Raw genomic sequence first — 18,705 nt, forward strand, 5'->3', positions numbered from 1 at the left:
ATATTTGTCCAACCCTTTTAATGAGCTTTAGTGCCTTTTAGCACTAGCTGATGCTGAGAACCAGTGATACCTTGTAAAGGTGACTTGAAAAGAAGTTTTCTCAAAACTGGGTTTGTGCCGAGATGCGGAAGGTTTTAAAATGTTTATTTTTCCCAGGGCTGCCGGGGGGGGGGGGTGCACTGGGGGGGAGGGGAAGTGGGGCCGCAGGGGCCCCCGCGAGAATATAGTATTCTACAGTATTGCAACTTTTTTTTATGGAAGGGGCCCCCAAAATTGCTTTGCCCTAGGCCCCCTGAATCCTCTGGGCGGCCCTGCTCAGAGAGAGCCACAGGGATCTTTTCTATCAAGCTCCCATAACAGCGGTGACAGGGTGACATGCTCTAGCAAAGCAGTGGGATGACGTTGCCCGTGCAGAGACCTGACGTGGTGGCCGATGATGCCGTAGGATGTGGCAAGGTGATGTCCGGACAACGTGCCTGGGATTCTTTTTCCCTTGGAACAGTCCCAACTAGGCCTCCCAGGGGGATTTCCGACAAAGACTACAGGTCCCGGCATGCCCTGCGGCGCGCCCGCCCGCCCAGCGCAAGGTACATTGGGGCATGTAGGCCCTGCGGATGCTCCTTGCATGGGCGAAGTAGGTGGCGCCATTTGCTTCCTCCTCTTCCCTGCGAGCGGAAGCGCTGGCGGTCCCTGGCCCCCTGCCTTGCCCCGCCCCGCTCCCTGCGCCCGCGGTCTCGGGGAAGATGGCGCTGGAGGCGCGGCGGATGGAGCAGGATGCGGAGGACGGGGAGATCTCGGACTCGGACTCCGACATGCCGGCCAGCGTCTCGGCCAGGGGCCCGGCGCAGGTGAGGGGAGGCCCCGGGGGCTCGGCCGCCTCCGTAGCAGGGACCCCACCGCGGCTCCTGACCCAGCCCCGGCTTCCCGCCACTGCTGCTGCCTTAGGCCGGGCCTTAGGGCGGGAGACTCCCGCGCAGCGCTGGGGGAGCCCGAGAGAACGCGTCGCCCCGAGGAAATGCCCCGTGCCCGGCCCCTGGCCTGCCGGAGCGGCGCTGAGATGCTGTCGGGATGAGGCCTGGAGAGATGGGTTGGGAACAGCCCCCTTGAGAAACCGTCTCCCCTCAGCCCCCGGCACATCTCCAGTGCGGTGCTGGTGTGTTGCATAGTGAGCCTGTGTCTCTGGCTGGGGAGATTGCGGGGGAGCTGTTGTTGCTGTGCTTTGTGGGGAGGAGGTTGGGAGATGAGCAGTGGGATTTGTTGTTAGTTATTGCTGGGTGTTTCTCTTCGGAAGAGACATTGAATGAGCCTAGGTAGTGTTTTTTATCAGATTGGTAGGTACTGTTGTCCTGTGAAACATGAGTAACCCCACCCGTTTGTCTAATTGCTTTTCCTCTACCCCCATTTTCCAGCGCATGTGTTGTTGGTTTTTAATGGTTAGTTGTGCTGTACATAAGAATGGCTGTACTGGGTCAGACCAAAGATCCATCCAGCCCAGTAGCCTGTCTACTGACAGTGGCCAATGCCAGGTGCCCCAGAAGGAGTGAACCTAACAGGTAATGATCAAGTGATTGTCTCCTGTGGTTTCAGAAACAGAACAGCAACTGAAAACGTTTCAAAAAGACATGTCATTACAGCAATTACTTCTTTCTGAATTTAAAGCTATGTCTCTTTTGTGTTTAAGCGTTTACCTGCTGAAGAGACTGCACTTAATTGGCTTTCAAACTTTTTTTAGTAAATACTGATTTTCATGTGTATATTATCCGATCGTATGAGAAATATATGGTGGTAGGAGTGCAGAAAAGCACTGAATAAGATAATATAGTCTTGAGATGTGCACCAGGAAAGGAGCATGTAAACTACAGATGCATTTTTAATGCATAGGGCTATGCTCGCCACGTTTTTCCAAAAGCAGTTATATATTTCATACAGTGGTAAGACAAGCTGAAGAGTCTTTACTTCTGTTGCTTTATGCCAGAAAATAATTCAGGAATGCCATCAGGTTACTGGAAGAGTGTGTGGGTTAAAGAGAGGAATGTAGTCATCTAAACTTGAGGGGACAAAAGATTATTTTTAAGATTATCTTGTTTTTTAGGAGCTCTTGTTATCATTTTTGAAAGAACTGGAATTATCGGTAAAGAATGCTAAGTTTACAATGGTAGCAGCAGTATGTCTTGTGGTTTGTCTGTAACTAGGAGCAAGAACTAGGTTATATTATCTATTCTTTACAGATATCTTGTGTAACCTTGAACATCTCAGTTTACCCATCTGAAATGGAGAATCATCAATGGGTATTCTGAATGAGACTTGGTATCAGTAGGGTGCTTTGAAGTCCTTTGATGAAAGTTCTAGTTAAAAATAAAGTATATCTAGTCTAGTTTGTGTTAAAATTATTCTCACATATGAATCAGAGTAAATTAGTCTATTAGTGAGTCTAATTGTAATCAAATCATCAAGGTAGCTTTCCTTTTTAAAAATACTAATTGAATTAATACAAAATGACTTTGCCATTTCAGAAACCACATGATGGCAACAGTTCAACCAAACCTTTCCAGAGCACCATTTCACCCTGTGCACCAAGTGTTCCTTATCGAACAACCAATGGTGTGGACTCAAGTGATGAGAGCTTCTCTGATTCAGATGATGACGCTTCTGTGTGGAAACGGAAACGACAAAAATGTTTTAACCTCCCTCCTGTTAAACCAGAGCCTTTTCAGTTTGGCCAGAGTCACCAGAAGCAAACTGTCCTCGGGGGTAAGAAGATCAACAATATTTGGGGTGCAGTGCTTCAGGAACAAAATCAGGATGCAGTGGCCACTGAACTTGGAATTTTAGGAATGGAGGGTAATATTGACAAGAGTAGGCAGTCTGAGACTTACAATTACTTATTGGCTAAAAAGCTGATGAAAGAAACTGACCAAGATGTGGAGATATTAAATAAAGAGCTAGATGAATACATGCAGGATGACAAAAAAACAGTGTCAAAGGAGGAAGAAAATGGACAAGGACTTCTCAAACGGAAACGGCCTGTCAAGGACAGACTGGGTGAAAGACTAGAAATGAATTATAAAGGGATGTACGAGATTACTGAAGAAGATTCTGAGGAAAAAGTGGCAGATGAAATTTCTTATCGGTGAGATCTTATGTTTCTTAATCCATTAGGTTATGTGAAAGTTACTGAAGGGAAGAATAAGACTGTGTTCTTTTGACTGTTTTAGGTGGCCATGTTAAATTATGAGATAAGGGTTTGAATGGCTTGTTCAGGTTCCCAGAATCCTGAAACCTAAATGCAGTATTATTGGTGGGGCTGGTAGCACCACTTTTTAGTAAGGTTGCCCAACACTTCCCATTATAAGACCCTGTTTTCAGTTGGTTAAAATTTGTCAAAGTCATAAACATTTCAGCTTGAATTTTCCATGCAAGGTGTCAACCTGAGGCTAAATTTTTTTATTTATTTTTTTGAAAACTTCAGCCAAAAGTGTTCAGCCATTTCTGAGAATAAAGCTAGGGAAAAAATACGTTTTGCCCATGTTGAAAAATTGTGGAAACCTTTTAATTAAAAAGCTCTAATGCCTCCTCCCACATATGCTTCAGAGCAGGTACTTGACATTTGCCATGGGGAGTGGCATTTGTTTCAGACATATGCCTTTTGCCATCCTTGGGAAAACCTGCCCAAATTTGGTTAAGTTACAACTCTTTGAAAAATTGCAGTTCACAAATGCTCAGTACAGACTTAAATTGTAGTAGCTAAATGCCTTCAAAGATTCTGTCTGCACTGGGCATGCTCCAGCTCAGGATTGAGCAGAACTTTTCCTGCGGTTGCCACTCTGGGCTTCTGTGAGCTGTGCCTATGCCAGGTCCAACATCTGATCTGAGAGCTGGGAACCTGTCTCTCCTGTGCTCTGAAGAATTAATACCCGCTGGTCCCAGGCAGCGTGGAGGAGGAAGCCATCTGATTTGAATGCAACTGAGGCTGGAGGCTAGCGAGGACTGGCTGGGCAATGAGATTGGCAGCCAGAGATAATGGTATGGGGAGACTGGGACTGAGAACCTGTTGTGGGGGGATGGAGGGGAGATACCTCTGGTGAGAAGCCTTGGTGGGTGGCAATGTGAGGGCAGCTGGAGGTCAGGGTGGCAAAAGAGAAAAATCAAATGAGGACGCCAAGAGGAGGGAACTCAGACTGGGATGAGAAACCTGATGAGTAAAGACTGGAACTGGCTTGGTGAAGAAAATCGAACTGTGGTGAGGCACAAGGGATGGGGAAAAGACAGGATTGGGACAGGGACAGAGTGGAAGGGGTCAAGCATAGGGGACAAGCTGTTACTGCTCTGTTACTCCCTTAACTCAAGTGGCAGAGGTCTGTGCTGTGGATCTAAAGGTTGACACTGCTGATGAGCATTGTGGGTGTCAATATAATGCCATATGGTGGAATTTCTGTTTTTTTTTCAGTTTGCCTTTTTTAAAACCTAGGCAATTACACAAAAACTGTTAGAAGAATATTAAATCTGTTAATTCATGCACTCAGAAAATAGTGTCAATGCCAATACCACGGTTACTTGTGCAACTTTATTTCAGGCCCCATTCTATGTATGCATCATAATACAGTCTTTAATTACATGACATGCTATTTTTCCCTTAGTGGGCACTGTCCATCCTGTGCACTGAATGAGGCAGGTGTCCTGTGAGCGGGGGAAGTAGTATGTGATTATGTAATTAAAAACGGTATTATGCATACAAAATTGCACAGACAGTCTTAATTCTGGCATTTCCTAACTTTTGAGTGTTTGACTTTGCTAATTTAACAACATTCTTTTAAGGTTTTAGTGTGTAATAGTAGATAGTTTGCATAAACTTACCATTGTGGAAAGTAACAAAAACCAAAACTGATATAAACGACAACATTTGTATCCAAAAATGTACACTAATTATTCCCATTGCCCGTTCTTACTAAATATCTTCTGTTCTTCTGAATTTTGAAAAATTATAGTACTATAAAATGAATTCTAGTTAACTACAGATGTGTAGAGTCCCCAGTTTGGCATTTTATGGCTTTGAGTAATATCAATTTGTGTCATTACATTTTGTGAAGTTACACTAAAATATGCTGAAAGACTGTTTTCCTTCATTTACATGTTTAATACCTGTCTTTGTAGGAATTGTCATTCTGAATCAGATCAGTGTAGAAATGCTAGTTATCCGCCAGCCTCAGCCTCCCAAGTAGCTGGGATTACAGGCACGCCACCATGCCTGACACAAACCATTAATTAAAAAAAATATATATAAACTATAGGCCTGAACTACTTCATTGTCTCTTAAAAAGAAAACTGGATTTGAAAGGACACCATCATTTTGATCATATTTGTCTAAAAACTGCATCTATTTAGTTAAAAAGAATTTAAGATAACTGTATGTGAACTTTATTCATGTGACAGCACTCCATGTACTGTCAGTTTCATGGTTTTTCATGCATAGTTAGTAAGCTGTGATGCTGCAATTACATGTGCATGGGCAAATGCTTGCTGAAAAGACCTTACAAACATCAGTAGGGAGGAAATAAAGCCTTACAAAAATATTTAAAGATATTTAAAAACAAAACAGGGCACGTTATTTAAAGATTGAGCTATCAGAAGTACAATATTTTGAAATCAGTTGAAAAAACTGAGTTGACAGTACAGATATTTAAAGAGAAAATCTACATGTATCTTTAGTTTTGGGTAACTAAAGCTTATCTCCTACAAACAGCAACAGAGGGTCCTGTGGCACCTTTGAGACTAACAGAAGTATTGGGAGCATAAGCTTTCGTGGGTAAGAACCTCACTTCTTCAGATGCACTTGCATCTGAAGAAGTGAGGTTCTTACCCACGAAAGCTTATGCTCCCAATACTTCTGTTAGTCTCAAAGGTGCCACAGGACCCTCTGTTGCTTTTTACAGATTCAGACTAACACGGCTACCCCTCTGATACTCCTACAAACAGTAGCATTTATAACATTACTCATTTGAGTAGTCCCATTGAAGTCGTATGTTTAATTTTACTCATGTGAGAAATCCCATTGACTGGGTGTGGCGGGTTGCTTTTTTAGGCTTCGAGAACCAAAGAAAGATTTGATAGCCCGAATAGTGAAAATAATTGGAAATAAGAAAGCTATTGAACTGCTTATGGAAACAGCTGAAGTGGAACAAAATGGCGGACTCTTCATAATGGTAAGAAGAACTATTTCTTGCAATCGATCTTCATACGAAATACTGTTGCAGTGCTTTCACGCCTAATAAATTTTCTCAAATTCCTTGCATTAACTCTCAGTCCTCACCATGGCCTTCATTCCCATCCCTTTTTCATTTGATCCATGAAAACAACAAGTAAACCTTTAAATAGATCACGCTTACATATAAATAGACTTGGCAAATTCAGTTTTTATTTTTATAATTTTGACTTTATTTTTAGGCTTTTTTTTTTTTTTTTTTGGTTTTCTTTCAATGTACATTTTTGCAGTTGTGGGAAATTATGGAGGCGTTAGACCGTGGAGGTGGGGGAGATGTCAGACAATAATTATTTAGACATTGAGTTAAAAAAATTAGCATTATAACAGTTAAAACACAAATTGTCAACATCACATTTCAAGATGTACAAAGTAAATATCCTTAAATCAAACTACTAAGTTCTCAAGCAACATTTTTCTTTCTTTGCCTATCTGTAAATTTCAATCATCATCAATGGAGATATTTTTTCGTGGGTTTATGCGTGCAAAATGAAATAGACGTTTCCATCATTTACAGATAAAAATCTAATCCTTCAAAGCCTACATATGAAGTGTAATCAGGCTTTAGACTGAACACTGCATTGAAATAAATGGAGGTGAGCAGGGTGGAGTTGATTGAATCACTAGTCAGGAAGACTTGATTTAATCATGGATTTCTACATAAAAGTGCATTCTTGTTGGTTGTTATAACCTTAATACATATTTTTCACAACTCAGAGATAGACGTAGGTTTCATTTTTAGAAGGTACACACTACATTTTTTTTTAAATGATTTCATAGAATCCTAGAATATCAGGGTTGGAAGGGACCTCAGGAGATCATCTAGTCCAACCCCCTGCTCAAAGCAAGATCAATCCCCAGACAGATTTTTGCCTCAAATCCCTAAATGGCCCCCTCAAGAATTGAACTCACAACCTTGGGTTTATTATTTTGAAAACTTTTCAGATTAGTTTTACAGCTATATCAGAAAATGAATGATCGTTTGTTTACTTCATTTACCAAAGGTAATTGAAGCAGATAGTTCACCTCACAATGATTTCATTAATATTTGGAGGATTTTCTTGCCATGCTGTATTAGGAGGAGAACATCACCAGATAGACATTAACGTTATGTATTCTGGATTTTTTTCTTCAACAGCAAACATATAACATTTTAACAAAACAGACATGAATTTTTGAATTTTAACATTCAAGTTTTTTAAAATCATGTTTTTGTTCAAATTGTTTTTAACTAAAATAGTTAAATGAAATATTAAAAAAAAAAAAAATCTGCTAGGTCAGCCAGGTCAACATGAGAAATTTAAAATATTGGCTTTTGCAGCTAACTCGGTCGTCTTCACCTTCAGTTTCCTGTTCGTTCATAATCTGGAAAAGAAAAACAAGCTTTCCTGCTTTTTCAGGTCCTAAACTATTTCTCATTTTGGAATGAATTAGTTCAAAGGAAGAAAATATTCTTTCTGCACCGGCAGAAGAAGCTACTGCCGTTAAAAGCGAGATTATCAATTCAACAGTCTCTGAATTCAAATGCTTAAGTGACTTCCTCCAGTTCACTGGTGTGACTTTCTTTAAAACATCATCAGCAAACATATATTTCTTGAATGGTTCACCCTTAGCTCTGAAGTTTCATAGTTGGCATTATGGAGGGATGATTGCTGGATGTCCATGTCATAGCCAACTCTTCTTCAGCAGTTAAGGTTTGACCCTGGTACTGAGTATTGAGAATATTTGCAAGAAAATGAGCTGGAGATAGTGCTTGTCCCATTCGTTTTTTTTAATGCTTGTAATTTAACTGTCATTGCCTATTTCTCTTTTTAAGATCTCACTCAGTTCCTTCCAGATTTCAACAGCATCAGCAATCAAATAGCTATTTCCCTGCATTTTGTTGAAGGCTACAGAAATAGGCTTCAGGGTACTCAGCATATGTTCAACATTTCTCTTAAGCCCAATGTTGAGAACTTTGGCTGACAGTACTATCTATTTTTTCACTGTTTTGTTCACACACTGTCATCAGATTAGGCCAGTTCTTGATAATAGCGCTCAAAACAGTCCACTACTGAGTTCCATCGCACATCTTTTTTCAGAGCAGCTGCTACAAAGTGGATGTTACGGAAGTATTTTGCAGTTTCAACAACATTAGCCTTTATTTCTGGAACACTGAAGTCTTTGGCTAGGAGGTGCATCAAATGAGCACTGCAACTGTATGTTGTTAGCTTGGGCTCTATTCACTCCTAAATAATTTCTTCTCGTCTTGGATACATTTGCAGCATTGTCTGTGACCAAGCTGCGTACTAGACATTCAAATTTTTTTTCACAGTTATAGCTTTTACTGCTACTTCTTGTAAGTATTCTGTTGTGTGTGAATTTCCTGATGTATCAATTGTTTCTGTAAGGAAGACATTCCCTTCTTCAGTTGTCACACAAGCACATACAACTGTATCATTGTCAACATTGTTCCACCCATCAAGACTCAGGTTAACAATTTCACCCTAGACCTTTTGCACACTGCTCAATTTCTCTTTCATACACTTTATTCAGCAATTTGCCTGCCACATCTGCTCTGTTGTGTGGACTATATTCTAGTCTTAATGAAGTATGGGTTCTCAATCATACAGAAAGAAAAGTTTGTTGCATAAACAAACTGGGCAATTTTTTTTATCAATTACCTCTTTTTGTAATCTGCTGGTTCTTATCACAAACTTATCTGTGATTGTTTCTGGGTGACGGAGATTTTTTTTTTCCTTTTTGCTACAGGCTATATACTGTGGCTATGTGACATACATGATGTGACTGAAACACTATCATTGGCAGATAATTTCGAAACAGTAGAAAATGATGGTGATCTTGAAGGTGGATAGTCTTCAGAATCCTGTATGTTGAGGATGGATTCTCCTAAACAAAATAAGTCAGTGCAGTTATTTAATAATTATTACCATACTGCTCATTTAGTATTGCTCATTTCATTCACTGACCCTCAGTACTACTTTAAAGGTGAAATTGTTAAAAGGAAGATCTGCCTATTTCAGATATTTATTTTTTATCAAACTGCATCTAAAACGATAATACCATAGAGTAATAACTATATTTTTTGCTCAAACATGAGAATTGAAGAATGGTTCAGAAGGAAGACAGGCAGTCCTTAAGAAAGAAGTATGAAATAAAAAAGTTTACCAACCTGAAGATTCTGTATGTTCAGATATGTTCTTTTCATCATCTTCAACGCAGCTTCCTCCTGAGAAGGAACACTTCTCATGATGATGTTTCTTTCGGGCAACCAGGCCTTGTATTTCTTTGTTGTACTGTTTGCATTTTGCACGCATGCCTTTCTTACCCACAGGTAGAGAAACTTCATTAAAATATTCCCAAACTGGGTCTCTTTTATGGCCTGCTGCCATTATAGGTTTTCCCTTCTAGTGAGAGAATGGTATGTTAGATCTCAAATTAATGAAGTCTACACTCAAAAAGACCTCAAGACTTCTGGAATATGCTGCTCAAACTGTTTCACTTTTGTTTCTACTGCCTATCTCTCCCTTATCACATTTATCTCCAGATTTCTCCTTGTCCAGCTCTATTCCGCCCCCAACAATCTTCTATTCATTGAACTTTTTGAAACTTTGCACTTTTAGAGAGAGGTGACGGATTGATTCTGTGTACACACATTTGCAGAGGGACAATAGGGTTGAGATCTTATTTTTCACCTCTATCTATTTATTTATTTAAAAACATTTTTGCTGTTAACAAGCGTGTTATCTCTGGAGACACAAATCCACAGTTTGAGAACTGCAATACTAAGCATCTCTGATGGTATCTTCTAGACTGAGCCCCGTCGGGTAGATAAAAAGATTAACCTAAATAATCTATACAGAAGCCCCTGGAGCCCCATAAGATTGGGTCCCTAATCCATGAACTATTGGAACTTGTTTACAAAACTTTCCTGAAACATTACATGAATATATTGTCTCACACTATAGAAATAGAATTTATAATCCCTGTTCCATGATGAGATATCTTTGAGCTCTAATGTATCTTAAAACTATTTTTAGATAGTTTTTTTTCTCAAAAAGCATTTTATCAAAAAAATACAATTTAAATTAAAAAAACATCAATTTTTTTTTATTTAAAAAAAAATTATTTTTATCCACCCTGGAGGTGAGAGAGTTCACATCTCCCAGCTATAGTTTCAGGCAGTCAGCAGACTCAGGAAGACACTACTGGGATGTTGTCTTCACAAACATGAGGGCTAGTAACTTTTTATAATGAAAGCTTTAGATTACTCCTGGGGGAATTCTGTGTCAAAAAATTAACAATTCTGCACACAATATTTTAAAATTCTGCAAAAATCTGCATATTTTATTTGTCAAAATAACACAATATAATCTTGCCAGTTTCAGTTATTTTGGTAATTTATTTCAAAATACCTTTCAGCAAGTATATCTGTAACAATACAGACAAAAAAAAATTGAGAAAATGTGTTTTTGACAAATAGATTCCTTTATAGGCATATTAAAACAGAACTTTGAGTAATTCATTTTAACTATAATAGAGAAACATGTTCCCCGCACCTCTCAGTGCAAAGGCTTGGGGGAGTCAAGGCTAACGAAGGAGCTGAGGGAGAGGGAAGGAGTCTGAGTGTGAACCTGGAAGATTGTTGAATGTGGGTGAGAGTAGTATGGAACTGTTACTTTTTGCGGGGAGGAGGGATTATTAGGGAGTTGGAGAGCCTCTCCCATGTAGACCCTGGCTGACCAAGCCTCTTATTCAGCCAGGCATATTTGCTCCTATCCCTGTGTGTCTGCACCTCATGTGGCTCTGGAGCCCCCCACCGCTCCCCATTCAGCCTCTGGCTCAATGCCATCACCCCACTAGCTCCTGATCCTGCATCCCATTCTGTCCCTTCCCACTAGCACTTCTGAACCCTAGTCTGTGACCCCCGTAGCAGCCCCACGTGCACCACTCTGTCTCCTAACCTGGCTCCACAGGCAGGCTGCTGTGATGAAAGCTGCTGGCTGCTAGCTGTTATTGCTAGTCACCTGCTGTTTTGGCACCACAGCAGCCTCTGGTGGGCAAAAGGTGGAACTGCAGCATTTTTGGGCAGAATGTATTTTCTGCGGGGGAGGGAGGGGATTCTGCACTGGACATGAATTCTGTGTGTGCAGTGGCACAGACTTCCCACAGGAGTATTAGATTCTGCAGTATCTGAGTCTACTACATAGGCCATGTAAATACATTAAGCAGGTTTGGTGTTAGATAGCACTGGCCTACATAAACATTTAATCACCATAAAACTAGATGTCAAGATGACAGGCTCAACGTATGACTTAAGCTTACTCCCAAGTACAAATTTCTGAATGTAGTTTCAGTAATTCTTCCCTGCTTTGTTGCCTACATTTTTGTAGTAAAGGGAAGGAATCTTGTAAATTTCACTTTACAGTCCCATAGCAGCTACAGACTTGCAGCTTGTTTGCATGCCTGTGATGAGAGGAGTCACAGATGACTGATTTGTTGGGTACAGACCCTGCTAAGTATAGGCTTTCTTATTGGCTGGGGGCTATCAAAGTTTGTAAAACAACTGAGCTTTGGGAAGAGCATAAAATATGCATAAGTTACTTTAATCATATATCTCCAGCAACCATTCTTGATAATGAGACGTAATCCATTTTTATCTGAAGATTCCAGCTAATGAACTAGACTTCTCTTAGGAAGAGATGCTACCTTAAAGGATTAATGCATGTGCCAGCTCAAATGAAAAGAGAGGATGTAACTCCTAACAATACTTACCCCTCATACTCTTCAGACAATGAATTATTTTGTGCATGTGCCACAGAAGTATTTTTGGCAATACCTAAAGAACATCTCGTAGTTGCTGTTAGTTTCTATGTTAGGGTTTTATGCACAGAGTGATAAGTGTATATTGTCTATGTAGTTATTTTTCTTAAAATGATTAAAGGTAAATGCACTAAAACCAAATTTCAGTATTAGTATTGACATTTGGGTTGTTCCTGTTGATTTTTTTTTTTTTAATTGGCCTCTTTAATGATGTAGTATTTAGGTGTTTGAACAGTATAAATCAGGGGTTGGCAACGTTTGGCACGCGGCTCGTCAGGATAAGCACCCTGGCAGGCCGGGCCAATTTTATTTACCTGCTGACGTGGCAGGTTCGGCCGATCGCGGCCGCCACTGGCTGTGGTTCGCCGTCCCGGGCCAATGAGGGCAGCGAGAAGCCGCAGCCAGCACATCGCTCACCCGCGCCGCTTCCCGCGGCTTCTTGCCGCCCCCATTGGCCCGGGACGGCGAACCGCGTCCAGTGGGGGCCGCAATTGGCCGAACTTGCCACGTCAGCAGGTAAATAAACTGGCCTGGCCCGCTATGGTGCTTACCCTGGCGAGCCGCATGCCGAATGTTGCCGACCCCTGGTATAAAGGAAAGAGTTATTCTATTATTGTTAGCAATATATTAAATGTCCATAATTTTCAGGTCTCTTAATGTTTGGCTCCATTCATGCTTTAATATGACACCATTGCCACATGCCGCTGTTGATGTTACATCAACCACTGAACCAGGGCCATCCTTAGGCATGTGCAGCTGCGTAGGGCACCATGAAATTTGGGGCATCAAATTGCCCAAAATTTCATGGTGCCCTAGGCAACTGCGTGCTGCATACGCGGCAGCACCAGCCCTATCCCTCGGCCAGCCTGCCCTGCAAGGGGCAGGGCCGTTCCTAGGGGGGTGTGGGTCCCCGGACAACTCCCTCCGCCCTGCCTCTTACCTTTCCCCCCTGCTCTGCCCCCGGCCCGCCCCCATTCCACCTCTTCCTCCAGTGACCCCGCAGTCACCAGCAGCGTCGGGAAGTGGAGCAACCCGGCCCCAGCCTGCTCTACTCCGCCAGCTGCAGCGCTCCGCTTCCCGCTGCCGGTGAATGCGGGGTCACTGGGGGAAGAGGTGGAATGGGGGCGGAGCAGGGGGGAAGGGTAAGAGGCAGGGCGGAGGGAGTTGTCCGGGGCCCCAGCCCGCTCGCTTCCCTTGCCCCAGCCCTAGCCATGTCGCCCAGATTGGGGAAAGGACTCACTGCCGCTGCTGCCAGTGAGTGGGGGATCCCTTCCCCCAAGCGACACCGTTGGGGTCGGAGCGAGGGAAGCGGAGCGGGCTGCTCCCGGCCCCCTGCTAATCCCCCGGGCCACGTTGGGCCTGTGGAGCCCCCAAAAGTGTCCCCCCTACAGCTCCTGCCTCCCAGACCCGCAGGGGGGCTGCGTAGGGCATCCAAATGGCTAGGGACAGCCCTGCACTGAACTCAACTGGAGCACAGAACTACTGTGCAGGGAGGGAGGTTTCAGAAGTGTTTTTAACATCTATCATACCTCTTGAGACAAAAATGCTAACTCAGCTAAAATTAAGTATTTGAGTTGTTAAGTAAAAGGACACTACAGAACCTAATAAGTGAGATTTTAGATAGTAATGTGATGAATTAACTGCTCACATTGAAAGGATCTGAATATCTAATTTCTTAGACTGTTATGGTCTTTGAAAAATATAAGTAGTTATGACAGAACTTAGAATCCTATGAGTTAAATTATCATATAAGAACTGCCTGCTGCTCCCTCCTCTCCACCTCACAGACTTATATGAATAGTTTGACATTTAACACCCACCCATGAAATATGATTACCACACTATGGACCATCCTTCATTCATTATCGAAAAGTCATCTCCCACCTCTATTAGGCCCATGATGCCATCCTCCATCACCTACTTGTTAAATTTTCAAACAAGCATCTTCATGCTTTTTCCCAGGCTGCCCCTCACACTTGGAGAAGCTCCCTGAAAACATCTGCAAAACTAACTCATTATCCACCTTAAAACTCTCCTTTGCTCTGAGGCCCACAAAAAACTCGGCAATGGTTAAGTTGCTGGTGTACTGAGACCACTGCCTATCATGCTTCCAAATATTGTTTCATTGTTTCCTTGTACTCCCCTGTCTGTATGCATCAGACTGGGAGCGGTTGGGTCATTACAAAACCTAAACCTAATTTCCCCCTTACTGTTACTCTCACCTTCTTGTCAACTGTCTGAAATGGGCCACTCTCATTACCACTTCAAAAGTTATTTTTCCTCCCTTGGTATCCTGCTGTTAATTGAATTGTCTTGTTAGACTGACCTTACACTTGATAAGGCAACTCCCATCCTTTCATGCATTTATACCTGCTCCTGTATTTTCCACTCCATGCATCTGATGATGTGGGTTCTAGCCCGTGAAAGCTTATGCCCAAATAAATTTGTTAGTCTCTAAGGTGCCACAAGGACTCCTCGTTGTTTTTATCAGTTGTCTTGTGTCTTATGTTTAGATTGCAAGCACTTTGGGGAAGGAATTTTTTTCTCTCCTGTGTTTGTACAGCACCAAGCACATTGGGGTCTGGTTCATGATTGCGACTGCTAGATGCTTCGGTAATACAAATTAATAATAATCATAATACCTGAATAGGTGAATTGATAGCTGGTGTGATCTGATACACCAATTCTTGTCTTTTGACTGGTGCTTAAAGCTTTAAATGAAGCTTTAAAACTCACTTATCCAATTATACAGTTTCCTATAGGTCCATTGGCCACTTTTGGTAGATGAAGCTCAAAAAAACCCCTCTTCAGGGTTGGAACTGTTTTTGTAATATGCTTGTGCAGCACCTAGCGCAGTTGGGCCTGCGTCTCTGGATGCTACCTCAGTACAGCACCTAGCATTAGGGTCATAGTACTTAACTGGGGCTCCTAGGCACTACCACAATAGTATTTTTATTATTTATATTTTGTAAATAAAAGAGTTGCTCAAATAAAAATTAAGGGAAATTTTAGATTTCTTAAATGACAATTATTTTGAATCTGTTTTAGACTTGCCATTATGAATAATTTATTTTTCCCTTATGCAGAATGGTAGCAGAAGAAGAACGCCAGGAGGAGTTTATTTAAATCTGCTGAAGAATACACCTAGCATTACTGGAGAGCAAATCAAGGTAAACATGTTAGATTGTAAATTATTATGACTCAAGTAAATTAAAATCCTTCTTTGAAGAACTAATAATTTTGAGTGCTTTTTTTAAAGGGAGGAGGGTTAAATTAATATGAAAATGTTCATTGTGACAATCTGTAACTGCACACACAAAAAAATGTTAAAAAGACATATTTAAGGGTGGAAAGTCAAGGCCTCAAAAGTTAGGGAATGCCAGTCTCCTTGATTCAGCTGCTTACAGTGTGTATGTGTAATGACTAGGGATCTATTTAAATTGCAGAGAAATTGCACATTTTTTGTGGGTTGGTCATGGCATAAATAGCAAATTTTGCAGATGTGTTCATACAGTATATGTACCAAAATACAAATGTAACAATAGTACACTACAGTAAGTGGCCCAGAGGTTCTCGAAGCTTTTTTTGCTGGGATCCCTTTTGAAAATATTACAGGCTGTGACAATCTGCCCCCCTTCCAAAAAAGTGATCCTCGTGCCCCATACCATACCACACTTGTGCACTGATGCTGGCAGCAGCACTGCCTTCAGAGCTGGGCACCTGGTCAGCAGCCACTGCTCTCCAACCACCCAGCTCTGAAGGCAGTGCTGCTGCCACTGCCAGCAGCAGCACAGAAGGGTGGCAATGCCATGGACCCCCACCTACAATAGTTGGGCTATTCCTTATAAATAGCTCAATTACCATTTCTATACTTTTCTAATACGTCTTTAAAGATTGAATTTGGGTCACTTAGCCTGCTAGTTGCTCAACCCTTTCTGGATTAGTGGCAGTCTTATTATTTTAAAGATTAAAGGCAATAATATTAATGGCTAGGTACGTGTAGGGCTTTCACTTGTTTTTTTTCCCTTAGCATTTATAAGGCAAACACTTGCATAATCAGCATATTAAATAAATATTTTCCTCTTCAAGGAAATCTTCTATGTTGAAAACCAGAAGGAGTATGAAAACAAAAAAGCTGCTAAGAAGAGGAGAATACAGGTTCTAGGAAAGAAGATGAAACAAGCTATTAAAGGGCTCAACCTTCAAGAGTATGATGATGCATCTCGAGAAACTTTTGCTAGTGACACAAATGAGGCCCTGGCTTCTTTGGATGATTTACAGGAAGGACATGGTGAAACAAAGCTGGATCCGGAGGATGCCATTGAAATTGATAATGCTCATGATCTGGAGATCTTTTAGTCATTAATGGACTGGATACGTAGAAGAACTAAATCTCTGACATATTAAATCAGCCTTTTATATTATACTTCTGTGTACTTGTTTTAATAAATTGCACAAGTAAATATGATTGGAAACACTTGTATTTTGGAGAGAACTTGATATAATTTAGCTAAATGTAAGTGCTTGGTAGAGATGTTACCTGTCCTATTTTATCAGTCTGGTCATTGTGTCCTTCAGAAGATGTTAAAATGTTTTAGATAATTCTCTGTCTTATAAAATCTGTTGCTGATGATTTTCGCTTAGTTGGCAAATTTGGGAATAAACTCAGGGCTAGTGTTTAAACAAAAAAACATATTTCATCTGTCAAAGCTAAAAAGTCATACTCAAGCAGGCGCTACTCCTAAATCTAATGGGTGGGAAAAAGCATTTTGCTAATATAAAATACATATTCGTATTAAAGGTCCTATATTTTTAATATGGCAAAATACTGAGAAATATTACTTTTTTATAGGACTAAAAGTCTTGTAAAACCTTCTCTGGTGGGTTTGCTCAAAGGCAACTAGGTTACTGCGGTCTTCAGTCTCTTGGGTAACAACCTATTTTCTCAAAGTAATCAATGGTGGATAGTACATTAGGCATAACTTTATAAAAGGCTCTGGTCCCTCCCATTTCTTATGATGATGAACTGAACTAGCTATCTTTTTTGTATACAATTTTGCAATATTGGACATAAGTCATTCAAACCATTGCTCTGAACTTCTATTGATCATGACTGATCTTTTTGCTGAATAGGTCAGATGCTAATTTGAGATTCCCTTAAAGGATTTGTCTGCTCCATATTCTGTATGCATGCAGAAACAAAAGTGTTAGGTTGAGTTTTTTGCATGATTTCTACCTTTACAATATTCAGAGAATGTGTACAGAGATTTGAGCACAGGAGTGTGTCAGGAATTTGAGTTCTAATCCCATCTGTCACCTTGCCTTCTGTTTCATTTTTTTCCCATTTCTAAATGGGGATAATACCTACCAAGCTTACAAAGGAGTTGTGAGGGCTACTTAGTTAATGTTGGTAAAGCACTTTGAAGATGGTACTTGATATAAGTGCTGAGCATTCTTTTTGTTTGGGATATAGCAGAAGAACTTGTGTGTGCTAGATTATTCATGCAGCACGAACATCTGACATCTTAATGTTACTTAGAGTTGAGTGTTCTATGAATGGAACACGTTAGTTTTCAGTTTAAAATGTTTCCAAAACAAAAAGCCTGATCCTGTAACTTTTCCCCATCCAAAACTTCCATTAATTTCAGGACAATACAAGAGCAATAGAAAAACAATATACAGTAGCATCCATGTGCAATTCTGTTTAATATGGTGAAATTCAACACATTCCAAAATATCTGAAGCTTAGGAAAAAAATCTATAGGAAGAGTATCCATAAAGTTGATCATCCTCCAACAGTAGTGATTTGTGACAGAGTATTTGTGTGGCTGTTCTCAATTATTTAATTTTTAAAAGAATGAGAAATTTAGCATCCTCAGGGCTTCTGTTCTCTGTTGCCACACTTTTCTGTTTAGATTTATAGATCTCATTTTAGCAAAAAGTAAGTTTAGTGGCTGTATACCATACCCAAAATTATATGAACTTTTACCAACCATAATAGTGAAGTAGGAAAAAGATGAATTGAGTACTTTTAAAATCACTTAGAAAAACATTAGCCTGACCTATAGCAAATAGCATAAAGACACTGCATTTGTGAGATCTACCTAGGAGAAGAGTGGTGAAATTTCCCATATTTGGCTCAGTTTACGGCTGTAGAGTGCAAAAAATAAAGATTACAGCTTTAAAATTGTTTTTGGTGCTTCTGGTGAGGTTTCTTAAGTTTTTTGAGATATTAACTGTGCACAAAGCAGTATGACCATATGTACAAACAGATTAGAATGCAATTTTTTTTACTACTGAAAAAAACACCTGGACCAGGTATTAATATGGGGATGAGCTATCTTCCCTACTGTGGCTTTAAACTAATGTTTATTACCTATCAATTTGTGCTCAGACAAAGCTTAATTTGTAAAGAAAGCGGTGTAGGGGCTCAAGCAATTTTTTTACTTTCAGAAGTGAGGCAGCAAGCCCAGAGGGGGGCTATGAACAGCCAAGCCTAGACTTGTGAGTAGGGTGACCAGATGTCCTGATTTTATAGGGACAGTCCTGATTTTTGGGTCTTTTTCTTATATAGGCTCCTATTACCCCCCTGCCACCCCTGGTCCCAATTTTTCACACTTGCTGTC

The 18,705-nt window shown here is 40.9% G+C and overlaps 1 protein-coding gene across 1 annotated transcript; it reads left to right on the forward strand.

The window, feature by feature from the left end:
* Window positions 1-579: 579 nt before the first annotated feature.
* On the forward strand, window positions 580-18,269 carry PHAX (phosphorylated adaptor for RNA export). The gene is made up of 5 exons (XM_005310724.4): window positions 580-848; window positions 2,514-3,130; window positions 6,080-6,200; window positions 15,166-15,249; window positions 16,169-18,269. The coding sequence occupies exons 1-5, from the start codon at window positions 744-746 to the stop codon at window positions 16,436-16,438; spliced, it is 1,197 nt and encodes a 398-aa protein (XP_005310781.1). The 5' UTR covers window positions 580-743; the 3' UTR covers window positions 16,439-18,269.
* Window positions 18,270-18,705: the final 436 nt, after the last annotated feature.

This window comes from Chrysemys picta, chromosome 6 (genome assembly GCF_011386835.1).
Source record: "Chrysemys picta bellii isolate R12L10 chromosome 6, ASM1138683v2, whole genome shotgun sequence".
NCBI lineage: Eukaryota > Metazoa > Chordata > Testudines > Emydidae > Chrysemys > Chrysemys picta.